Genomic DNA, 27,239 nt, shown 5'->3' with positions numbered 1-27,239 from the left:
CTGACAAAAAATAAAGAAATAGGCTTTAGGGGGAAAATTAACCTACTTCCTTAAGTATGTATTTCATATTATAGTTTTCCTACACATGATGCATATTTATTGTAACTTTTGAAATTGCAGTAGTATTTTATTCAAGAACAAAGCATAAGAGAAAAAAAACATGAGCTACTACATATATATATATATATATATATATTTCTTAGGCGGCTAGCAGAGAGTAATCTCTGCCAGTATGAAATTTGGATTTCTCTAAGAATGACCGATAGACACATGAAGATATCCTCGACATCTCTGGCTGTAAAAGAAATGCAAATCAAAACAACTTTGAGATTCCATCTCATTCCAGTTAGAATGGGCTATGATCAAGAAATCTAATAACAACAGATGCTGGCGGAGATGTGGCCAGGAGGGATCACTAGTACACTGTTGACTGGAGTGCAAACTCATTCAACCACTATGGAAAGCAGTATGGCACTTCCTCAAAAGACTATAAACATAGAACTTCCCTTTGACCCAGCAATTCCACTATTTGGCATTTACCCAATCATCCAGAAACAAGTACATCTAAATCCACTAGCACAACAATGTTCATTGCAGCACTATTTACCCAGAAAAGATAGGGAACCAACCCAGATGCCCCTCAGTTGATGAGAGGATCAACAAGATGTGGTATTTATACACAATGGAATTCTATGCTGCTGTCAGAAAGAATGACATTCCCATTTGTAAGGAAATAGAAAGACTTAGAAAAAAATCATATTAAGTGAAGTAAGCCAGACTCAAAGAAACATAGGCTCAATGGTTTCCCTCCTCTGTCATAATCAGTAGAAACCTTGGGCTCTCCTAGCAGAGCTTTACAACAGAACAAAACCTAGATACATAAGGCCATATAGGATGACACTAAATTAAAGGACCTCCAGGACATAGAAACAAAAGCCATATAATGAGTGATTATTGTCCTTAATGTACTGCATTATCTTGTATTTCTTTTATTGTCCCTTGGCTATCTCATATTGTTACAGTATTTTACCTTGTTATCTGATACATTTTATATGTTTATATGTTTATTTGGTTATTTCAAATAGGACAGGGAAGGGGGGAAAACAAGATGAGGGGTAGAGATGGGGAGAAGGAAATGGGGGCTAAGATGAGAAAGGGTATCAATGTTTGTGAATAATGCACCTATCTCTGGTGAATATTTTGTAACCTTCTATTAATTACAATTAAAAATACATGTAAAAAAAGAAATTTGGATTTCTCTGATATTCTCTTTAGCCAGAAGACATAGTTCAGGGTTAAAGAACAATAAGGAGCAATTTGGCTAAATACTTTAACATAACCATAATTAATCATAGCTGCTCAAGGGGCTGAGATCCATGCCAACCTGCGTAGAAAAAAAAAAAGTCTGAAACTCTTATTTCCAATTAATCATCAAAAAATTCTGGAAGTAGAGTTGTGGCTCAATTGTAAGAGTGGACAAAGCTGAATGACACTGCAGATCAAGCCACTTTAGTGTCTTAGAAAAAAGAAACAAAGAAAGAAAGAAAAGAAAGAGAGAGAGAGAGAGAAAAGAAAGGGAGAGTGGTTAGGAAGGGAGAGTGGGAAGGAGGGAGGGAGAGAGGGAGGGAGAGAGAAAGAAAAGAATAAAGAAAGAAATGAAGCTACCAGCACAACCTTGTTCACTGCAGTATAAATTTACCATAACCAAGATATGAAACCAATCCAGATTTCCTCAGTAGGCCAGTGGATCAAAAAGTGTATTATATATGCACAATGGAATTCTACATTTCCATCAAAAAGAATGCCACTGACCCATCTATAAGGAAACAGAAAGGCAAGGAAAATATTATATCAAATAAAGTAAAAGTAGGTTGTATGGTTTCCTTCATTTGTAATAACTAGAATACATCTAAGATATTCTTAACAGAGAATCAAAATAGCTCAAGTGCTCAGTGCATAGAACCATATATGGTGATGCAACAAATAACATTAACTCCAAAATTTGGAAACAAGGGGCTCTTATTATGTCCTGAAAGCAGTTGTTTCTATTTTTTCATGTTTTAGTTTTCTGTATCCTTTGTCTGTTTTTTGTCTAGTAAATGTTTATTTGATACATTGAAGGGAAAGGGAATCACAGAAACAGCAGGACAAAGGATGAACTAATGCCACAATGCTACTATAGACACTGTGTTGGAAATGAACTGTACAACTTGGGGGGAGGGGAATAAGCAATGACAAGTAGATGAAAAATGGGGGTGGGGGGATAACAGTATTTAAAAAGTAATTTAGGGGGTGGGAGTTTGGCCTAGTGGTAGAGTACTTGCCTAGCATGCATGAAGACCCGGGTTCAATTCCTCAGTACCACATACATAGAAAAAAGCCAGAAGTGGTCCTGAGGCTCAAGTGGTAGAGCTCTAGCCTTGAGAAAGTCCAAGGACAGTGCTCAGCCCTGAGCACTGTGAAAAAAAAAAAACAACAAGTAATGTACTTTATTTATGTAACTATAATCTCCCTGTTTATCATCTGTACAATAAAGAGATGATGAAGATAGATAGATAGATAGATAGATAGATAGATAGATAGATAGATAGATAGACAGACAGACAGACAGACAGACAGACAGACAGACAGACAGACAGATAGATAGATAGATAGATAGATAGATAGAGGGAGGGAAGGTTAAAAAAAATATATGCAGTTCCACACTACAAGGAATACTCACGCTATAGCAATGCATGAGGAAAAGCTCTCAAAGAAAGAATACTTGAAGAATGAACAGAAACAATCAAGGAAGCCAGTGTAGAAGCTTGGAATCAGTGTGAAGAGGAAGGATGTCTCCATATCTCCTGCAATGGAGCATACAGGATTGCCTGCACAGTCTGGAGCCTCAAGCTAGGACCAGGGAGAGCAAGAGAGGTGCAGCAGGCATAAAACTCCCTCAGATATTCAAGATCCCTGACCCCCAGCTATTCTTGGCCAAGAAAATAGACCTAATTGAAATGAGAATTTTTATCTCTCAAGATACAATTTACATATATATATATATATATATATGCTTTCCAATGTTAAAAAAGCCTAATGTGGAGAAAAAGAGTTAAAATTAGGGAATGTAAGTAACTATCAGACCCCTCCTTTTCCAATACATTGGAAGCTATGACAAAGTTCCACAGGAACAGGGAAGATGTCAAGAACATAGTGCCCCAGAGGCCACAGATGCTGAGATTAAGGTCATTTTCTTCCAGTGCTTTGCAGGGATGTCTGTGGAGCAGATGAGGATTTCTGAAATGTTTGCAGAGCTCTGTTTCCTTTGAACACAATGCACTGCATATTCAGAAATGTATAACGTAGAAAAGACAAACATTAATTATTACTCAATTTGTTTTAAGAAACTTTTATATGTAAGAAAATCTCATTATATGGATCCCATAAATTGAGAATACTTGGCAAATTAGATACAAGTCAAACTAACAGGATAGCTTTCTGATATAATATTTTCTCAACAAATTAAATTTAAAGCATGGTCATTGCATTTGAAAACATTTGTCTTTGGTGGGATGTCAGGAGCTCACAACTATAACCCTAGTTGCACAAGAAGCTGAGACACAGAGAGTCACAGTTCAAAGCCAACTTATGTAGAAAAAGTCTATGAGACTCCATCTCCAAAAAGCTGGACTGAAGACAAAACTCAAAAGCATCAGCAATGATGACAAAAGCTGAGCTTGAGGACTTGAGTTCAAATAGTGATACGGAAATAAACAAATTTTTTTCAAGAATGTTCCATATACATCAATTTTTAAATTCTGTTTATGAATATGACATGTCATTATCATGGTGGCTATCTGTGCCTGGAAGAATGGGTATATGTATGGGGTTTTTTTTGGTTTTTTTTGTTTTTTTTTTGTTTTTTTGCCAGTCCTGGGCTTGAGCTCAGGGTTTGAGCACTGTCCTTGGACTTTCTCAAGGCTAGCACTCTACCACTTAAGCCTCAGCACCACTTCCAGCTTTTTGCTATGTATGTGGGGTACCGAGGAATCGAACCCGGGTCTTCGTGCATGCTGGGCAAGCACTCTACCACTAGGCCAAACTCCTGGCCCAGGTATATGTATGTTTATACAGAACAGATAACATATGCAAAAAACTGTATAATTCGTATTGTTCCAAATGTATTTTTTTTCATAATATTGGGATTTTTCAAAGTGCTGCAAGAAGAAATATTCTTAAATAGGTAATCAGTCGTCATATTGCTGGGGCTTCTTATTACATCTTTTATTAGAGAGCAATTATATAGTCAGTTATTCTAACATTGTGCCTAACTGGGACCTTGCTGGAAACATAAATTGGAATATAAAACTGTAAAATATTAACAACTACTTTAAAGCACAAAGGATTTTTTTTTACTTCAAAATTGCATCCAACTTAATAGCTGCACGGTGTTGAACAAATTTTTAACTCAAAAGCAATTCTTTTTATTTTAGTTTATTTTATTTTTTGTGGGCATGGGGCTTGAACGCGGCCTGGGCACTGTCCCAGAGCTCTGAATTCAGCTCAAGACTACCTCCCTACCCCAGGGCCTGGGCATTGTCCCTGAGCTCTTCAGCTCAAGACTACCACCTTCCTTTGAGCCAAGCCCCATTTCTCATTTTCTAGAGGTTAATTGGAGATAAGAGTCTCAGGTCCTCAGGATAGGTTTTGAACCTTGATCCTCAGATCTCAGCCTCCTGAGTAGCTAGGATTCTAGGCATGAGCTACCGTGCCTGGCTCATAAATAATTCTTTAATGTGCAGGGAAGATAATGTTCACTGGACAATGTTGATCTGAGGAAATAATGAAGAGATATACTCCCTTAGGGGGTTTAGGAGAGACCCTGCATTCATGTGGAGAAAAAGTCTTTCTGTTGAATTTTAACAGGTTCTCATGCATTAAGTTCACTGTAAAACATTACAAGTATAATTTCTTTCATATATTTTTCTGTCTGAGTTATTTGATTTGCTTTATGTAGCAATTGATGGCCATATGTACTGGAATAACTCAGGGACAATGGTATTATACCTGACCCTCTTCATTCTTGATCTTTAATGAAAGATTGGCAAGTAACATGGGCCAAATGTCTCATCTGTAAAGATCTGAATTTATCAACAGTTCTGAGATGTTTTATGGTACCTTGAAGACATTTCCATAAAATTGCCATATTATGTTAGTGTTATGGCTGTTTCCAGTACTTCTTGGGGCCTCATTTAGTGAGGTCATTGTATTTTTGAACTAGTAAATATATTCTGAGAAGAATTATCATTTCTAGAATGTTGACTTACAATGCAGGAACCTACTCAGCTCCATTTTTTTCAACTTCTGATCCACACTACAGATTCAATATGCCAGTCTATATAGTTCAGAGGTAGAGAGTAGCCAACACAAGGCCCAGAGTTTGAGCTGCAGTACTGCACAAAATCCAACAACAAGCAACAACACAAAACCCCCACCACAATGCTACAAAAGTAACTGCTCAAAGTTAACTCTCAACTCTGATATCCCACAGCCAGTGTTTGCTTAAGCACCCTCTCATATCATGGATCTTCTCTGTAGGAAAGAAATGAAGTATATTTTTTCTGTCATAGTATTGAGGTATGCAGCCTATAAGCAAAGAAGTAATATAACTTTAGTGAATTGCACTTCATCTTTTTCATTCTGTTTTCTTATTCTAATTCAGACAGAGTAATTTAATTTGTTCACTAATATTTACAATATTCTCAGAATCTATACTTCACACAGTATAATGAAAACTAGATGAGATATCTTTTTTGTTTAATTTATGCAAAAAGCAATTCCAACAAGAGAAGTTTCCCATCTTAAAACCAAAAAATGAGGAAGTCAGTTAAACAAATGGTTTTTGAGACTATAGAATCTCTGAAGGAGTAAAGAAAAGGCTTTCAGAAGCTACTGGGTTTCATCTTAATTTATCAATAAAAAGAACCATATAATTTAAAACTAGAATCTGTCACCTGTCACTACTTTCTCATTGTGGTTCACCCTCAGTCAATGTAATTGATATTTAAGTAGGAATTCACAAATAATTTTTTCTGACATCTCCACAAATTTCCTCACATTTTACAGAGGCTTCCCTATTGTCTCAGAGACTTTCACATTCTGACACAATTTTCCTGAGAAAGTCTTTGCAGACCTGAAAACCTTGGGGGGATAGCTCTTTGCTATCTCCCTGGCATCTCCACCCTGGCATAGGAGTTTTTGTTTTGTTTTCATTTTTTTAGTTAGCATATATTGATTTTACAAGGGGTAGGAGTTAAATGTGATATATTTATACATGCATACAGTGTCCCCTGGATAAATTTCTCTCCCTATATCTCTCCCTATATCTCATTCTCATTTCATAAAACAGCCTCACCAGGCTACAGTTTTCTCTTTTCATGAATACACTTAAAGTATTCTAATAATGTTCACCTTCCTCTCATCCTCCCCTTTTACACTTCTACCCATCCCACAATGGAGCCTCTTAATTTGAACAAGGAGCTTGATCAATGGAGATTTTTGATCATTTCAGCATCAGTTGAATGACAACAGATGTGTCACTTTGTCTACCCTTGATAGACTACAGATTGCCTGGGACACATTATGTCCTTTGTAAGTGCTGACCAGAATTAAATCAGACTATTGGTATTCACAAGAAATGTCTTTCATTTCTAAATGTATGCCTTGCTTTGCTGATCCTGATTGAATATCCGTTTATCTAAACACCTTGGGAATAAAAGTGATTCAGAGTTCAGGTCTTGAGATGTTGAAGGATTTGTGTGGAAATAATGAGACACAAGGAGGATGAACACTGAGTGTAATACAAAATTCCTTTTTGTTTATTACACACATATGTACACAAGAAGAAGATAACCTCACAGTCATATTTTTAGTGCATGTCTTTGAATTGCAACCCATGAGACCTGAAGCATTCAGATCATCACTAAATAGTTCTGAACTTGAAATCATTTTAGATAATTGTGTATTTTCAGAAAAAATATTGCTAAATGAGATTGAGATTTGTTAATGTGTACTCTTAGCTTAATAGATATAATTGCCTTCTAATGAAATTCAGGGATAGTGTGTGTATGTGCATGCACGCACACACTCAAGTGCACGTATGCCAGTACTATGGCTTGAATTCAGGGGCCCTTAGCTCTTGCTTAGCTTTTTTGGTTCACACTGATGCTCTACCACTTGAGCCATCTCTCTACTTTTGGCTTTTTGCTCGTTAACTGGAGGTAAGAGTATCGATTCAGGTTGGTTTCAAACCTAGATCCTTAGATGTCAGCCCAAGTGGTTAGAAAAATAAGCACAAGTGACCGTGTGCAATTCAGATTAATTTTTAAGTTTTGACTAACAAGATATGTTTTGCACACTTGTATTAATATGTAAATTAACTATATATTTCAGGTTTTCCCAGAGAGGAATATGCATGTGTAGGTTGACCATCTGTAATGTGAAATCCCAAATGCTTTAAAATCTGAAACATTCTGAGTAACCAACATGATGGTTACAAGTAGAAAATTCTAAACTTCAAATGAGGGCCCACAAACTAAAAATGCTTCTCATATTGTCTAAGGTTCTGTTCAAGCTGTGCAAATAGGGTATATGTAAAATCTTAATAAATTCTGGATTTAGAATTCAGTCTCAATTCTAAGATTTTATGAACATACAAATATTCCAAAATTCAAAAACATCCAAAATCCAAAGTACTTCTTATCCAAAGTGATTATTCATAGCTCATGCCTGAAACTCCTTTTACACTATATCATTGAATAAAACCACAATTTGGGGGGATATAGGTCTTGTTGCGTAGTAAGAATACAGAATGAGAATACTTTCCAATTGTAACATCATTTTTTTTTTCTTTTTTTTTTTTTTTTTGCCAGTCCAGGCCTTGAGCTCAGGGCCTGAGCACCGTCCTTGGCTTTCTCAAGGCTAGAGCTCTACCACTTGAGCCTCAGCACCACTTCGGCTTTTTTCTATGTATGTGGTACCAAGGAATTGAACCCAGGTCTTCATGCATGTTAGGCAAGCACTCTACCACTAGGCCAAATTTCCGGCCCCATGTAACATTATTTTTACTAAAGAGGCCATAAACAAATAAAATTTAATATTTAACAACTCTTACAGAATAGATACAGAAATGTTCTTATAATAGGAAAATAAACATGAGAAGTGGTATCAAAGTTCGAGAAGTGATGTACCCATTACCTGATAAATATTATTGTAGCCCCTCTATACATTACCCCAACAATAAAATACAATTAAAAATGGAAAACAATTAGTTTAAGATGTTACACCAATATTTGCACTATATAATCCCTGTCATTTCCAAAAATTACTAGAGTGACCATGACAGCCAGTTTAGAAATCATAAGACCAGATTTCCTAGTATCTCTTTTTCCTACATCAAAAGTCTCATTTCTGGACATTAACACCTCTCAATTTATTTCCATAAATAAAATCTTCCTTAGCCAGAAGTAGAAATATGACTCAAAGGACAGAGTACTAGCCACACGCAAACAAAGCTCAAGGACAGTGCCCAGTTCTTTAGTTCAATACCCAAGCCTGGCACAATAATAAACATAAATACATGTTCCCACTGGAGATATTCAGAACGATTCATCACTGGACTTGAAGACAGCAACACATGAGAAATTCTCAAATATATAGTGCAGAATGGAAATGCTGTGGGCATATGTTCATCACACCTAAACTTGAAAAGAAAAGGGGGACCTAAATGAGATCTATGTGGCATTCTTGCTTACAGGACTTACACTGCCAGCTCCACTTGGAAAGTCTGTCCTTAATAGTGTCCTTACTCAGCTTCCTGGCTGAAAGAACTCTGCTGTGGTACGGACTAGGTTAAAGAGGACCCTGTGAAGGGTTGTACTCACATCAACAAGCTGATTGACTCCACTGGCCGTCTTTGCGAGTGTAACAAGGTCCTCCTGCATCTTGTCCACCCATGATTTGATCCTGCAGAGATCACATAGAAAAATGCTCTCAGAGGCTGGCAAACAGCAATTGAATCCTGGCATGCATATCCATGTTTCCCATAGTTCCTTAAGTTGCCTTTACATATTCCTTCTTCTTCTTAATTCCCATGATGTATACCCTTTCATTCCTCCTACAAATGGAAAGGCACCAAACCTTCATGCAGGACCTTCTACCATGCCAAAATACTCCTGAATCAAAGAAAGAAAAGTTCCATGGATATCTTAGAAAACGTGAGGATAAACTTCACTTTGTACAATATAATTACATAAAAAGTTACTAAACAGCATGCAATAAACTATATTTTTCTTACATGTATGCCAACTATAATAATAATAAGGTTGAACTATTTGAAAATGCAACGATCACACCATTCCAAGGTAACTACTCTCACTATATTGATATATTTCATATAATGTTTTAAAGTGTGCAATTGTAAACATCATTTAATTACAAGAAACAACTTATTTTCTTGTGCCATGATACTTTCACATGCCATTACAAATATCTTGAAACATTTCTGTTTTATATCCACTTAATGTTCCCTTAGTTATAGACCTTATAATATACTTCTTTTCTTGGTGATTATTTTCTTGACAGAATCTTATTAGCTTTAACCACTACACATTACATTGCAGAAAATATAATTTATAAGTAAATAAAATACTATGTCCAAATATCTCATGACATCAGCTTTAAAAATATTTTGGGTTTTTGTTTTTCGTATGATGTGTTACCTGGTTTACCTAAAATACTAAATATGTAATATGCCTTTCAAAGTTAAACTAAAAAGCTATAGTGGCAAGGAAATAAAGGTAACAAAAGTGAAAAATTATATTTGCATACATATAAAAATCTTTATCAGTCGTTCTTAGTAAAATATAAAATATATAAACTATATATAAACAGGTATGATCAGTAAGTAAAATATATAATAATAAATGCAATATGTGATATTATATAATATAATAATGAATAAATAATACATATAACACATGTAATAGTAAATAAAATACAAATATAAATAAAATAAAATACAAAAATAAGATAAAATAAAAATATATAAATAACCCAATCAAAAAAATAGACAGGCTGTGAAGGGTTAAGAGAACAAATGACTCAGGTAGTAAATTCTAGGAATATTACTAAGAGAGACAGAGTAAGAGGTAGCAAAAGACAAGGGTTACTTAAGAATTTATTCAGCTTAATTGCAGTCCAACTAACTATTTCTAATGTTCCAAGAGTCTATTCTAATTTGGATATGTGAAAGACTCCCTTCCAAAAGATTATGCACAGAATGCTGCATATATGAAAATATAAGACACACTGCTCTTTCTGTAATTCTAATATTTTAACGGAATAAAAACATGATTGATTTTGTAATTTCAAGACATTTTTGTGGCTACGGTCTAAGTTTGGTACAGTAAATTACATAATAACACTGGAAGAAAATTCAGCGGAAACAAATCAAACCAAGAATACTATCATTCTGATGTATACAGTTTGTGTTCTCTTTGACAATGAGAAGTCAAAGAATTAAAAGACCACATAAGTGGATATGAGTGTGATAAAATTAGTTTCCCTGGCATCATGCAAGTTATGAGTCCAAGGCTGAAACAAAAGTGAGTAGATAGGGGTAGTAGAAAAGTGAGAAAGGTGACACTCAAAAATACTCAGCAGTGGCTAAAGGAGAAAAAGGAATAAGGAAGGAAGGCAAATATAAGCAACCAGCTCAACATAAGTGCAGATTGTGGACACAATTTCACATACTGGCGAAATAGCAAGAGAATGGCAGAGAGAATTAACAGAGGAGTCTTGGAGTTTCGAAGTTTAGCAAGGCTGGAATACAGGGTATATAGAAAGGACACAGATGGAACGGGAAAGAGGGACATTGAGGACTTGTGGTTTAGGTTTAGCATTTGTTTTTAATTCCTTGCTAGGGGTTAAAGACAGGCCCTCATGAGAATGAGGCAAGAGCATATACACAAAACGGCAGTGCAACCCAAATGAATTATTATTATTTTTTTTTTTGCCAGTTGGGGCTTGGACTCAGGGCCTGAGCTTGGGCTTTCTCAAGGCTAGAGCTCTACCACTTGCACCTCAGCACCACTTCTGGCTTTTTTTTTCTATGTATGTGGTACTGAGGAATGGAACCTGGGTCTTCATGCATGCTAGGCAAGCACTCCACCACCAGGCCAAACTCCCGGCCCCCCAAATGAATTAATTTTTGTTGATTCAATTCGAAACATTGAGAGATTCAAGTCCATGAATACAATAGACAATTGAACTGACACATGCTCATAAGCCATCACAAGCTACAACTGAGTAACATTCAAAGATTGATAACCAAAGTACGTAGCAAACCAATGCACATCTCCAAATGACAGTTCATGGAAGAGAAGAAAAGGACAAGTGGCAAACAGTAATTTAAGCTCTAGAAAATAGCAAAAACACTTCTTAGCAAAAAGAACAGCACAGGAGAAATTTCAATACCAAACTTGAGACTCTATTACAGAGCTATAATTAGCAAAACAGCTTGGTACTGGCACATGAACAGGCCTGAAGAACTGAGGACCCAGATATTAAACCACAGACCTATGGCCACCTAGTCTTTGACAAGGGAGCCAAAAAAATAGAATGGAAGAAAGACAGCCTCTTCAACAAGTTGTGCTGGCAGAACTGGTTAAGCACCTGCAGAAAACTAAAGCTGGATCCTTCTTTGTCACTTTGCACTAGAATTAACTCCAAATGGATCAAAGACCTGGAGGTAAAAGCTGACAAACTGAAAAGTTTACAGGAAGGAATAGGAGATACACTAGGCCTCCTTGGCACATGTCGAAACTTTCTTAATAAGGACCAAGAATCACAACAATTCAGAGAAAGGCTGGATAAGTGGGACTGCATTAAACTGCAGAGCTTTTGTATGGCAAAGGACATAGCTAGTAAACTAATCAAGAAGCCTACAGAGTGGGAGAAGATCTTCACCAACCAAACAACGGACAAAGGCCTCATATCTAAAATATATCAACAACTCAAAAAATTGAATCACTCCAAAGTAACAAACATCCCGTTAAAAAATGGGCCAAAGACTTAAAGAGAATCTTCTCTGAAGAAGAAACAAGAATGGCCTATAGACACATGAAGAAATGCTCAACATCTCTGGTCATAAAAGAAATGCAAATCAAAACAACTCTAAGATTCCACCTCACTCCAGTTAGAATGGCCAGGATCAGGAAAACTAATAACAACAGATGCTGGAGGGGATGTGGCCAGGAGGGATCACTACTACACTGTTGGTTGGAAGGCAAACTCGTTCAACCACTATGGAAAGCAGTATGGCAGTTCCTCAAAAGACTAAACATAGAGCTCCCCTATGACCCAGCAATTCCACTACTTGGCATTTACCCAATCATCCAGAAACAAGGATATACTAAATTCACTAGCACAACAATGTTCATTGCAGCACTATTTACCATAGCAAAGATATGGAACCAACCTAGATGTCCCTCAGTTAATGAGTGGATCAACAAGATGTGATATTTGTACACAATGGAATTCTATGCTACTGTCAGAAAGAACGACATTGCCCCATTTGTAAGGAAATGGAAAGACTTAGAAAAAATCATATTAAGTGAAGTAAGCCAGACTCAAAGGAACTTAGGCTCAATAGTTTCCCTCATTTGTCATAATCAGTAGAAACCTTGGCCTCACCTACCAGAGATTTGCAATAGAGCAAAACCTTGATACATAAGGCCATATAATATGATACTAAATGTAAGGACCTCCACTATATATAAAAACAAAAGCCATATAATGAGTAATTGTTGTCCTTGATGTACTAAGTTATGTCTCATCTCTTTTACTGTCCCTTCGTTATCTCATATTGTTACAATACTTCACCTTGTTATCTGATATATTTTATATATGCTTAATTGGTTGTTAGGAGAGGGAAGGGGTATAATCAACTTGCAAGGGAGAGTGGGGAGAGAAATGGGAAACAGGACATGAGAAAGGATATCAATATTTGTGAAGTAATACACCTTCTATATGATGAATATAATGTAACCCTTCTATTCATTACAATAAAAAAATATATGAAAAAAAGAAAATCATTTAAGTAATGTCAGAATCTGAGCAGTAGAAAGAGAAGGGAATCTTCTTTTTTTTAGAAGGAAATCTTCTAAATACAGTGGTTCAACAAAAGCTCCAGAAAAGGATGATTTAAGGGGATGGCCTTAAGTAGAACTAAGGCCATCAGAAATATGGATCCATCTGAACTGAGGCAAAAGACAGAAAGTGGGGCAAATAGAAAACAAATGGATAATGGGAAGCTGAGGATATTTATTTATTTATTTATTTGCCAGTCCCAAGCTTGAACTCAGGGCCTGGATGCTGTCCCTGAGCTTTATGAGCTCCGAGACAGTGTTTATCCCTTGAGTCACAGCTCTGCTTCCAAGTTTTTTGGAGTGATTAACTGGAGAGTCAAATCTCATGGACTTTACTGCCAGGGCTGGCTTAGAACTGTGGTCCTCACATCTCAGCCTCCTGAGTAGCCAGGATTACAAACATGAGTCACCAGTACCCAAATATATTTATTTTTTTTTTAGTAAAAGAGATAGGGTAACATTTCCATGCAAAAGCAGAATGACACGTAGGGAAGTAATTGTCAAAGATTCAAGAAGGGCTTATTCAGCTTCACTGCAGTCTAATCACCTATTTCTGGTATTCCAAGGTTCTATTTTAATTTGGGTATGTGAAAGCCTCCCTTCCGAAGAATCGACACAAATTATCGCGTATACGAAAATACAGGGTACACTGCCCTTTCTGTAGTTCTAGTACCTCAAGAGACTACAAACATGGTAGATTTTTAAATTTCAAGACATTTGTGTGGCTACGGTCTAAGCATTTACCAATAATTGCACAAATCAGGGGCCACAGGAAGAACTTTCAATTCCAGGCCAACCTGAGCGACCCAGTGAAATCTGATCTCAAGCAAATTAAAAAAAAAAATCAATCAAATCAAATTCAAGGAAGAATATATAATTTATTGACAGGGTTAGAGAATAGAAAATGTTACTTTAAAATAGAGTATATTCGTGCTTCATCAAACAGCAGACAGAAAAATGACCTTTCCCCTCTCTTCTCTGAAGACTTTCATATGACAAGTATCCGGTCATATTTCTTCCATAGGAAAGAAATGTCACACAGAAAATCCAGGAGGAAGCTGAACAAACATCCCTGCTCAGTTTCCTAGGTTGTTAGCATTAGGGCATATCAGACTGTTCTGCAGTCATACTGCCCCAGTACTGTCCATACAAATACCTAGCTACTCCAACTATGTCACATGGTCCCCATTTTCCTAAGAAATGTATCACTTGCAAGAAATGTATATGCTTTTTCCCTGTTCATCTATATATTTCAACAGTGGTCTCAAATATGAGCTTTGTAATATGTAAGAAATACAGCAAGGCATGCATTCCATGAACTTAAATCTCTAATAACCATGCTTTAAAAATCCAAATTATGGGCTAGGAGCATGGCCTAGAGGTAGAGTGCTTGTCTAGGATGCATGAAGCCCTGGGTTTGATTCCTCAGTACTACATACACAGAAAAAGCTGGAAGTGGCACTGTGGCAGAGCACTAGCCTTGAGCAAAACGTGTCTAAAGACAGTGCCAAGACCTTGAATTCAAGCCCCAGAACTGGCAAAAAATAATAATTTAAGTGACTATGGAATGACAGAGCAAAAAATTAAACTCTATTACTCTCCAAGTCTATGTGATAACTCATTAACAGATTCAAGTAGTATGTTTACTTGATGTTGTACATAGGTTCTGTGTAATCCAAAATATTCACTCAGAAACCTCTAATAAATGAGACAAACTTTATCCAATAACTGAAATAATTTTGTATTTCCTCTATTTCACTTTATTGCATGGATACAGCCCAAGATGCTAAAAGCAAGCACATAAAGATGTTCGTGTTCTCCTGAAGTTTAAAAAGAAAATACTACTTGCCGTCCAATTAGCAATGTTCCCTCTAAAGCTGATTTGTCTATAATGTGAATTTCCAAAGAGTTAATGCATAAATCAGGCAACTCTACTACAAAATTAAAAAAAAAAACTGAAAATGGCAATCCATTTCATTTTGTATGCAGTTGAGGATGATGAAATTCTGGAAGGCACAAATAATGCCCCCTGATTATTCTAATGTGTAAAACAGTTAAGTATGAATGTTATGGTTTTGCAGTCACCCATTTAATTGTTTTGTGGGGGTTTTTTTGTTTTTTTTTTGTTTTTGTTTTTGTTTTTTTTGCCAGTCCTGGGCTTGATCTCAGGGCCTGAGCACTGTCCTTGGACTTTCTCAAGGCTAGAGCTCTACCACTTGACCCTCAGCACCACTTCCAGCTTTTTTCTCTGTATGTGGTACCGAGAAATCGAACCTGGGTCTTCGTGCATGCTAGGCAAGCATTCTACCACTAGGCCAAACCCCCGGCCCCCATTTAATTATTTTTAAAGCAAAGCTAAAGAGAGAAATTGCCTGCTTGAGACAATGGGATAAGAGTGTTAGGTAAGGGACCGGGAGTTTGGCCTAGTGGTTAAAGTGCTTGCCTAGCATGCATGAAGACCCGGGTTTGATTCCTCAGTACCACATACATAGAAAAAAGCCAGAAATGGTGCTGAGGCTCAAGTGGTAGAGCTCTAGCCTTGAGAAAGTCCAAGGACAGTGCTCAGGCCCTGAGCTCAAGCCCAGGACTGGCAAAAAAAAAAAAAAAAGAGTGTTAGGTAAGCATTACTATATTAGTTCCTATCCAAGAGTAGGATGATCTTCCTTCCTATACCTGTGGGCTAAGTTCTGGGGGAGGGGAGAAGGGATGCTGACATGTGTGGAAAGAACACTAAAGGGAACATTTTTCTATGGATCCTTGGTCCACTAGCAAGAATGAAGGAACAATGGGAAACACACAATAGCAAAAAAGAAAAGGATTCTTACAGTAAGGAATTATAGTAGGTTACAGAAAATGAGAAATCTGTAACACTTGTGGCCTGTCCTAAAGCAGTTCTCTGCTCTATCACTATTTTTAGACATTAATTGTATTTTTAACCCAAGGAGCTCAGTAGAGCTAGGGGAAAAATTTAAATATCAAAAGATCTAGCAAACTGACCCTTGCAATTGTGCTCTATATAAATAGCTTATTCATGAACTTGAAGGCATAAGATCATATATTTCAACAGTCAAGTGTTCCATTTGCTATAAATATCCTACCAATGTGAAACTGCTCCTAGTGTTGTTATATAATAAACCACCCACAGTGTCCCAGTAGTTGAGTAAAAATAACATAAGTAAGCCAGAGATTTCGATAACATGAACATGTAAATTTGTTAAATATTCATTTCATAGCTCTGTACTAGTGGCTTACGCCTGTATTCCAAGCAATTTAGGACGCTGAGATCTCAGGATTATAGATCCAAGTCAGTCTGAGCTGATTCCAATTAAGCACCAAAAACAAAAAGCTGAAAGTGGAGCTGTGGCTGGGTATTAGAGCACTAGCCTTGAGCAAAAGCCCTCAGACATAGTACCCAGGAGTTGAGTTCAAGCCCCAGGGCACAAACACACAAGCATGCACACACTCACACACACACACACACACTGTATGTGGGGGGGTTCTTATAACATGGATAAATATATAGTGGAACACTATTTTCTGTAAAACAATTGCTTGGTGTCTGCATTAAATCACTGGACTGTTTGTGACCTGAATGTTGTAAAGGAGTCTTAGTTCCTAAACTAATTCTCAATTTAGATCATTTTCAGCAACGCCGTTGCTCTGTATTTAGAGGAGTATTTCAACTTGTAAAGGGCTTTAGGACTCCTCTTTTTTGGTCTAGAGTAATGTGAAAAATGAAAGAGATAAGATCATGCTAATCAATTTGGAAAGTTAAAGAACTTAAGAGCAAAAAGAAAATGTTGCACACTAAAAGCTGTTTCTTACTCAGCTCATGTTTCTCTTTTTTCATTTTTGCTGGCTTCTTCGTGTGTGTGTGTGTGTGTGTGTGTGTGTGTGTGTGTGTGTGTGTGTGTTCATAATTACTCATAGTTCTCAAGGGATAGACAAAAGAGTCCTCCTGTGATATTCTTTTCCCTACCATTTTGAAGTGATTTTTGTTTTATTTAGCCACCCCCACAAACACACGTTCTGTTAAATGCTTTGTTAATATTTTTTGCTTAGTTAATATTGTCTGCCTGCACTGCAGCATTTTGCTTCTAGCTTCAAACAGAGAAGAAGCAGAGTTCAGGGCTGATATGAAAATGGCTTCACAGATTGGCTGGGAGGGACATTTGGGGAAGGGCTCTCCCTTGTGTTCTTTGCTGCCCTGGGACTCAAGACCTTTGCTTTTATCCTTTCACATCACTGTTAGTTACAACCTCCGGCAGGGTCCCTGTGCAGCTCTGTGCCAACTGGAGTGTCCCACATGGCCACGCAATCTGCTGCTGGTGTTTCTATGAACCAAATGAGCTGAATTTCTAATTACTCATTACAAAATCTCCATTCATCTTATTGAAAACCTTGCCTTCCATTGTTCATCATCTGTGCTTTTTTATTCCCCCTCACGCTTGCAGAATATTCATAAAATTTACTTTAGCCTAATTCAAACATACAACCATTATTTAAGCAATGTAATTTTTTTTAATCCTCCCCTCCTTTTTCTCAATTACTATTTGAGCAATCGTATTTCCCATGCTATAAAATCCTCCAATGGTGTCTTACCATTGGAGGCCAATGCACGACCCTACTACATGGATGAGGATCTCCAGTCAACCTAGTGTTGCCATTTCACCAACATGCCAGTTTTATCACATTGTGTGATCATGCTTTCAGATGGCTTGTGGCTATATGTCATAAACCTCTTTAACGTCCCCAAATCACCCTTCAGTCAAAACTACCGGTCCTTTCTCTATTCAATAAAGTGGTCAACATCTCACTAATCTTTCCTTTTCTCTAATTTTCTAAGCTATACATATCCTGCCCTACAAAAAAGTAACATTGATATAATGTCTTATGCTAGTGCCATTTCTCCAACAGCACTCAGTTTCCTTAAATGAATGAACCACAATTAAAGATTTCGTGCTGAAACTATTAGCATAATTTAAATATACAAAAGAGGCATAAGAAACAACAGGTAATAATTTTGACCATGTGTGTGACAAGAGCTGTTCTGAGCAAGTTATATAAAAAAAAAAACCTTCAATTCTTGAGAAAAAAAATATTTTTTAAACTGTAAGCCCACTTACCACATGAGAAAACTGAAGCATAGCTTAAATGCCTAAAATCACACTAGATGACAAAGCAGCTTTGTCTTGAATAGCAGTAAAATATAATTCCTTAATAAATACTATATACTGCAGCATAATTAACATTCAGTACTCCTCTCATAACTTTGAAACACTTCCTGTTTTCTACTTTATTCAACTTCATAGCCCTGGGCTCAAAGTCTGTTTCACAGATGTAAAGAGACAAAAATGACATGCACCAAAGTCTTATAGTTGAATGGTAAAAGTCTATAGTAGATAGAAAACAAAAATTTTAACATTGAGCAAAACCAGGTATGTAAAGAATTTGCCTCTGTGGAGCTTGGAGCAAGATTCCATAAATCTGACAATTTTTCATCAAAGTAAAATTCAACATTTCCTCAGGACTATCAAATAAAGTAAGCACTAGTTATTTACAAGCAGAAAATGTGATGCTTTCATTGACACAATACAACATTTTGCAGGTAGGCATGAGGTCCATCGTAAATGAAGACCCGGGTTCAATTCCATGGTACCACATACATAGAAAAAAGCCGGAAGTGGTGCTGAGGCCCAAGTGGTAGAGCTCTAGCCTTGAGAAAGTCCAAGGACAGTGTTCATGCCCTGAGTTCAAGCCCAGGAATGGCAAAAAAAAAAAAGAAAGAAAGAAAGAAAGAAAGAAAGAAAGAAAGAAAGAAAGAAAGAAAGAAAGAAAGAAAGAAAGAAGAAAAAAAAATCAGGATCCAGATTGACACTCAGTCTCTTCTTTTAAATACAGCCCATTTTGTAATTTGTCTACCAGCTGTTCCAAGACAGAGCTTACTTAACAATCAATACTTCTCAAACTAAATATATTAACTTGCAAATCAGAAAGACAAAAGCTCTCCATCTGAAAAACCATCAGAAAGAAAATCTGCCAGGTAAATTTCCCTCCAATATTTTAATTTTATTTTCTTTTTCATTAAGTACATGGTTCTATGGAAATAAACATGAAGGCTACTTCAAACCTGAGATGGTAAATATTTTTCCAGCTCAGAAAATATACTGCAATATAATTGCTTTCAACCTTTAGCCCCCTGAGAACAGAGCTGTCTTTGACCCTTTTTCTGGAGCTATACACAACCTGCCCTTGAGTTCCCTCTGGTAGTCTCCAGGTGATGAACTTTCTAAGTAGAGTCTCATGGATAGAAATAGAGCCAGTTTCTCACCTCACTTACTCATTGAAAATCTAACTATACTTCTCCATCACGTTCTCCAAGCAACACAACAATATAAAAAACAAGAATGGTGTTTTTAAATGAATTTATTTTTTTTTTGAAGATTAAACACAGAAATAACAAAACATTGATTACCACAGTAGGGAGGAGGAAATGTGAAGATGAATAAAAATCAGGTTTCAAAATGGCAGGTGATTAGGATGAACAAGTTTAGAGAGCTAAGCTAGAGGACTGAAGCTAAGGGAATTATATTTTACTAGGGATTTTCTTACATAAGTAGATTTCAGGTGTTCTTGTCACAACCAAGGCAGTAACAATGTGAAATTATAGCTATGGCTCTGTTTTGATGCAGTATTCATTGTACTAAGTATACCTAAATGTACCTCCTAATATAATGGTTAAATCCCATATATACATATAATCTATATAAGTAAAACAACATTCACTTTCAAATGAATTCAGGTTGATCTAATGGCAGAAAAACATACTTTCAGTGCTATTGAATAGTACTTTTAAACCAGTATAAATCATTGATGAAAGATTATATGTATCTGCCAATGCAAGAAAATAAATCACTTGCAATGTCTTGGTCATGATTTCAAGCATTCTTTGTTGAAAGTGTTAACTTAGCAAAGTATAGAATATTTTCTAATGTTTAAATCACATCATGTACATATAAACTTTTATGCCCTTTTTTTTAAAAGAACGCCATATTTGTTAAATTTCTCAGCAGTAGAATTAAACATCCTGGTTAATTTCACACAGATAGACTGATTTCCTATGAAAGCTTTGCTTTCCTTAGACAAATCAGTAATCTTGATGCTCATAATGGTACCAACCTCACATGGCTTATATGAAGTATGAAAAAACATTAATTATAAGAAAAAGACTAATCACCACCTGCCATTGTGTAAGTGACCGTGGTATTATTCATAGTTTTTTTGTTTTTAATTATTTCTCAGTTCCCTTTATCTCACTTATTAATCTATTTTTTGAATTCTTTTTGCTCTGACATTCCACAATCTGTAATGTATGCAGTTTTGCTTCAGCTTTTTTTCATATATTTTTATTGTAATTAATAGAAGGGTTACATTATATTCACTAGATAGAAGGTGCATTACTTCACAAACATTGATACCCTTTCTCATGTCTTGGTCCCCAATTCCCTCCCCCCGACCCCCGCCTCTCATCTTGTTTTCCCACCTTCCCTATCTTATTTCAAATAACCAAATAAGCATATATACAATATATCATATAACAAGGTAAAATACTGTAACAATATGAGATAACCAAGGGACAGCAAAGGAGATGAGAGATAACATAGTATGACATTGCCCCATTTGTAAGGAAATGGAAAGACAGAAAAAAAATCATATTAAGTGTAGTAAGCCAGACTCAAAGGAACATAGGCTCAATGGTTTCCCTCATTTGTCATAATCAGTAGAAACCTTGGCCTCTCCTAGCAGAGATTAACAATAGAGCAAATCCTAGAAACCTAAGGCCATATAGGATGACACTAAATGAAAGGACCTCCAGAATATAGAAACAAAAACCATATAATGAGTGATTGCTGTTCTTAATGTACTTTTATGACTTATATATTGAAAAGAAGGTTAAAAACATAAGTAATAAATAAAAATATATTTAATAAATATGCTTTCCATGGGCCGGGAGTTTGGCCTAGTGGTTAAAGTGCTTGCCTAGCATGCATGAAGACCCGGGTTCGATTCCTCGGTACCACATACATAGAAAAAAGCCGGAAGTGGTGCTGAGGCTCAAGTGGTAGAGCGCTAGCCTTGAGAAAGTCCAAGGACAGTGCTCAGGCCCTGAGCTGAAGCCCAGGACTGGCAAAAAAAAAAAAAATATATATATATATATATACTTTCCATATATGTATATATAAGCATGTTATATAGCTAAATCCAGCTAAAGCTTCTCTATTATTTTCTATATATATTTTATAAAGTGTAACATGTAGATAAAGATACTGGCGTTTTAGCAAATGTAAGCTAAATATAATTTTTCCAGTTAGACCTCAAATATCTGATAATTCACTATTACAGAAAATATGTAAATAGAAATTGATTTCTGTAGTTAGAATAAGAAGATAGAAACCAAAATATTATTAACAAATATAAAATATTAAATTAACCATTTAAAATATAGTGACTGGTTATTTCAAAGCTCTCATCTATGTGTCTGCTTCTATCTTTTACATTTGAGTAATTATTCAGTAATTAAGGACAAAGACCTAGAGTTATATAGCACTGAATCATCACTGAAGCAGGTTGAAATCATTTAATGGGCCTTGGTGCAGACAAGTCCCTGCTCTATGATGGCACACCCATAAAATCCATCTTTATGAAATATGAATCATGGAGCAGCCATGAATTAAACATCAACATGCGGAATGAACTGTTACAGTCTTCTAATTGTATGTGTGTGTTGGTGTATGAGTGTGTGTGTATATATTTGTATGTGATTAGTCAGTCTATCACTGTTTGTAAGGCTAGAGTTAAAGCACACTGCAATGTGGATTTCAACAGCAATTTTAAAATGGATCACTCTGTATTGTAATATTGAAGTCTCCTGATTTCTGAAACTAGATCTGTGAGTCATACGTGATTCGGCAGCCGCCCACAAGCCTGACAAGCCTTCGATTCTCTTTCAGAATGCTCTTGTTGCAGAAGAGAGGCTAAATGAACTCCTTATCAGTAGCTGTGAGATACAAATGGACTTGAGCATATGTAGTACCAAGAGAGAAAAGACTCACCACCTATCACATTTCTTGCTTTGCAGCTTGCAGAATTGTCAGGGACACGGTAGCTTCATAGGCACTTAAATGACACTAGTTCGATTGAAGGCTAAATCTTCTACTAAAATAACTTTTTCCAAATAATGCAAGTAATAAAACATTATCTTCAGAAGTAGAAATTGCATGAGAAAATATATTTATCTTCTAAGGCAGTTCCTATTTAAGAAAGAATTCTTTACAGTAGCACATATGAAAATTATCATGTCCAATTTTCTTCTAGAGAGTACTCCTTGTGATAGATATTCATGTAAATATCACAGCCTTTTCTTTGGGACCAAAGCTGTATAAAAACTCTGCCAGACACAACAAAAATTTTGATATATTTATTTTAAAAATTATTAGACACTATTTTTATGTAAACTGTTTTTCCCCCTGACTTTTATAGTGAGTGTTGCCCTCTGGAATTCTCATAGAGTTATAAAAATGTCTGAAAAAAATACTAAAATGTCCTCACATATCCAAACCCTAATGGCAACTAAAATGTCTCATAAAGTATATATTTTATAATGTATACATTTGAGTACTCTAATTTTTTTTGCCAGTTGTGGGATTTGAAATCAGGACCTGAGCACTGTCCTTGGACTTTTTCAAGGCTAGAACTCTACCACTTGAGCCACAGTACCATTTCCAGCTCTTTTCTATGTATGTGGTACCGGGGAATCAAACCTGGTCTTTGTGCATACTAGGCAAACACTATACCACTAGGCCAAACTCCCAGCCCCAGTACTCTATTTTTATTTATTGTCTTATCCTTAGATGTAACAATAAAAATATATACATGTAAAGAGAAAACTTTATTCTGCCCATAAAAGGAAAACAACATCGGCAATTAATGGCAAAATTCTTATTAAAGATTAATAAACATCACCTGTAAGTTCCAGAGAAATATTTTCTATTCAAATGATGGTCAGGTAGTGTGACACACTGTGTAAATTATAAGGCCTAGGATTGGACGATAGAGCTGGACTGAATGTGGCACCTCTGGCCTGGCTGTTAAGACTATGGATCTAAAAGGGAACAATAGAATGCATAAAGTGCTAAAGCCAGGAACCAGAAACGCTGGTCATAAGATTTGTACTCAAACACAGCATAATGAAACCCACTAAAATCACTTAAAAAGAGGGATGGGAAGGGGAGAGAAATGACAACAGAGGGGATAAATCTGATCAAAATGTACTACATTCGACACGTGGTGGAACTCCTCTTGCAAATCATTTATTTTCTTTTAAAGTGAAGCTTGGTTCTGGTGACTCATTGATAACTCCAGCTCAAGCAGCTGAGATCTGAGGACAGGGGTTCAATTAAGCTTGGGCAGAAAAGTCTAGGAGACTCCATTTCCAAAGAAAGTCTCAAAATACTGAATGGGAGGTGTCAGTAAAATAGAGCGCCAGGCATGACCAAGCAAGTCAAACATAAGGCCCTAAGTTCAACTCCTGGTACACACACACACACACACACACACACACACACACACACACACACACATAAGCAATACATACATTTCCTTATGCTTTTATCACTCAAAGACCTTGTCAAGACTCTCAGTTACATTATCCCTACTAGATTTTTTTTCATAAAACACAAAAATAATTTTAGAAAAGTTGGTGAACAGTACAAATTCACTTGTCAGGATTTTGAAGAAAGGCTTTGTAGCTGACAGCAGAAGTGGTCTTGTGCTTTATTTTCACTCCTCTAACATGACAGAAAGGAATTGCAGGTCAGATGACACTATGGATACCTGAGCCTCCACTGTGCCCATCACAATATCTGTCCTCTTCATTGGAAACATAGAGTGACCACACAGAGATGGGAACCTCCGGGGAAATAACATGTTCCTGATTAACCGGCACTCCCTGAATGTGTAACACAGCCATTTGCTAATAAATTTGCCTAAAAGAAAGAAAATAAAATTGAAAGAACTGAAAGAAATTCAGAGGACCTGAAAGAAAAAAAAAATCAAGAGAATACAGGAAGAAGAACAGCAATAAAAACAGAAAAATGTGGAGTTTTCTATACAAGGTGAAAAACGGCCTGGTGTGTTAGCACACACTTCCAGTCCTAGCTCAAAACAAGCCTTGGCTATATAAAAATATTTTGTCTGAAAAGGGCCGGATAGGAGGTGGTTGAAATCTTACATTTAAACATTTTAAAGAAATAAGCTTTATCATGAAAGCTGTAAATAATATATAATTTAATGAACCACTATTTAATTAATTTAAGTATCTGCTGGAACTTCTACGGGATTCAAATAGTAGTGTAAATATGATGGCATATGCTTACTTTCAAGATTTATTGTAGTTGTTGTTTACTGGCAAGCTGCGAACAGAAATCAGGGTCTCAGGCATGTAAGTGGTCTACCAATGAGCCATCACACACACACACACACACACACACACACACACACATACACACATACACACACACAAGTACATCCTTTCATCCTGTGGTAGAGACAAAGGATTAAAACAACCTTGAATTTGAATTCTGTTGTGCTAATCAATGAAGGATCAATAAACAGATGGTAATTTTGTTTCTAGCAGGCATTAGGTTGACTCCCTACAGATCAATATACATCATATTTGTACAGTGCTACATTGCCAATACATTTACATTTGTACACTTGCATGAAAGGTAATTTTAATTGCTTACTTGGTGTACCCTAGCACTCACTCACGGTGTCAGTGCTCACATTCTCCTAAGGCATTCTAAGTGAGCAATAAGGGAGGCTCAAAGAAGGACTGACTTCCCATCTTGCTGGGTTTGCATAATCCCATCAGTTAGTTTGTCTTTAATACACAGGATGACAGACAAGAGCTGAGGGGAGTCAGGTAGTACAAGGTTGTTTCGTTGTGCTCTAAAATCCTGTTGAGGACTTTTTTTTTATTACTATTACTACTGCAACTAGTGCATTAGTGAGCTTGGTCATTAGCTTCACATGAACAAAAACTAGATAGCCAACTACTCCTTAGTTAACCCTCTTTTTAGACTACACATTGCTGCAACACAAAGAGGCACAAGTACATGCATAGCACTTCATTAAAGTTATTTCTTAAGCTTAAATAGAACAAATTAGTTTTTGGCAAGGCTAAGGGTTTTCTAATGGATTAATTGTTTTTTCTTAAAATATTAAGGCTATAGTTCTTAGTATTGTATTTGCTTTGTGTGAGTCCACAACATTTAATGATTTATTCTGTATCAGATATTGTTGTAAGTACTTTGTGAGACCTATTATGGCCTTAGAAAAAGTCTTAGTTATAAACTATTACTTGACTTTTTTTAAATGACACTGCCAAAGTAGAATGATGATCTGAATTTTACGGCCCAGGGCATAAGGATGTAACCAGTAATTTTACAATGTCGCTAACTAGAAAAGAAATACTGAAAATTATGTTAGTAAACTATTTCTTTCTAAGAATAGGTATCCATTAGTCTTTCAAATTTCTATTTTCCTCCTGTTTTATAAGGAATTGTGTTGTACAAGACTCAAGCAGCTGCTATGTGGAAAATAAACTAAAGAGGACAACATCGTGTGACTCGTGAGAGCCCGTTCCCCTTCTCTATCCACCTTACCATTAACTGTGTGTGCTTTTTCATTAGTGGTTATTTGTCATTTGGAGACAAAGAAGTATATTCTTGTTCCCCTACCCTTCCCTATTTCAAACAAACAAATAAACACATATATACTCTACCAGGTAACAGTAACATGAGATAAATCATAAAGGTGATAAAAAGAGGAAAAAAATAATTTCACATAGTACATTAAGAACATCAATCACAAAGACAAACCTCTTGTTTCCATATCCTAGAGTTCATTTTGCTTAGAGGAAGTGGAGAGAAGGAAAGTGGAACAAAAACACGAGAGGGGTATCAATGTTCAAGAACTAATGTATACACAAGAAGGGGTATCAATGTTCAAGAACTAATGTATTCACTACCTGCCGAATATAATTACAACCCCTCTATACATTACCCTGACGATAAAATACAATTTTACCAAAAGGAGATTCAGATCTTGCTTGTTTTGTTTTTATTTGTTTTTTTTTGTTGTTTTGGGTTTTTTTTTTTTTTTTTTTTGCCAATCTTGGGGCTTGAACTCAGGCCTTGGACACTCTCCTTGAGCTTTCTGAAGGCTAGATACAGCTCTGCCCTTTAGCCACATCACCATTTCCAGCTTTTTCTGTATATGTGGTTCTAAGGAATAGAATCCAGGGCTTTATGCATGCTAGGCGAGCACCTTACCACTAGGCCATACTTCCAGCCCAGATTCAGATCTTTAACTTACCACCCAATGTAGATGTATGCTCTGCCTATGATGCCTAAGAGGCCTTCACACCTCTTCCCTTTTCCCTAGACTTAGGTTCCTGCTACCGACTCGCAGAAGCATCCATGACCACACTTGCTAAAGCTTTCTCTCTGCTTCTAGGCTCCAATCATTTCTTCAAGACACTCACAACCTTCAAAGTATTGTATTTGCTTATTTACCTCTTTCAGTCTCTGTCCTCCGAAAAAAATGTAAACAGTCACCCAAAAGACTTTATTTAAAATCAAGAGCATGTAGGTATATGTTAGTATAAAACAGTTGCCCGATATTAGTTGATGTAAAAATGAATGACTCTTTAGAGAGATCAAAGACAGTAGTCAAATCTGCACATCAGCATTATATAATCTTTTAAAAGATAGTAATAAATCCAGTATCTCTCTCTTCCCCCGCTTTCCATTTCTCCTCCTCTTTCTGGAAAGGCAAATTAGTTTTAAAAAAATATCAGTCAACAAAAAAGCCGTAAAAATCTCCTAAAATCACATGTAAAAGATATTACTATTTCAACTATATGAATTTTTAAATTTTTATTTCATTTTAAAGATGATGCACAGTAAGGCTACAGTTATGTAAGAT

The 27,239-nt window shown here is 36.2% G+C and overlaps 1 protein-coding gene across 1 annotated transcript in view; it reads right to left on the bottom strand.

Moving 5' to 3' along the window:
* Cacna2d1 (calcium voltage-gated channel auxiliary subunit alpha2delta 1) overlaps nucleotides 1-27,239 on the bottom strand; it is a 366,878-nt gene that overhangs the window by 276,390 nt on the left and 63,249 nt on the right. The window contains exon 2 of the mRNA XM_090332896.1: nucleotides 8,925-9,006. Coding sequence (XP_090189022.1) covers nucleotides 8,925-9,006 — 82 coding nt within the window. The remainder of the gene's footprint in view (nucleotides 1-8,924; nucleotides 9,007-27,239) is intronic.

The sequence above is a fragment of the Megascapheus bottae genome, chromosome 5 (genome assembly GCF_031878675.1).
Source record: "Megascapheus bottae isolate mThoBot1 chromosome 5, mThoBot2.hap1, whole genome shotgun sequence".
NCBI lineage: Eukaryota > Metazoa > Chordata > Mammalia > Rodentia > Geomyidae > Megascapheus > Megascapheus bottae.
The sequence above is the reverse complement of the archived record's forward strand: the minus strand, read 5'-3'. Positions and strand labels throughout refer to the sequence as shown.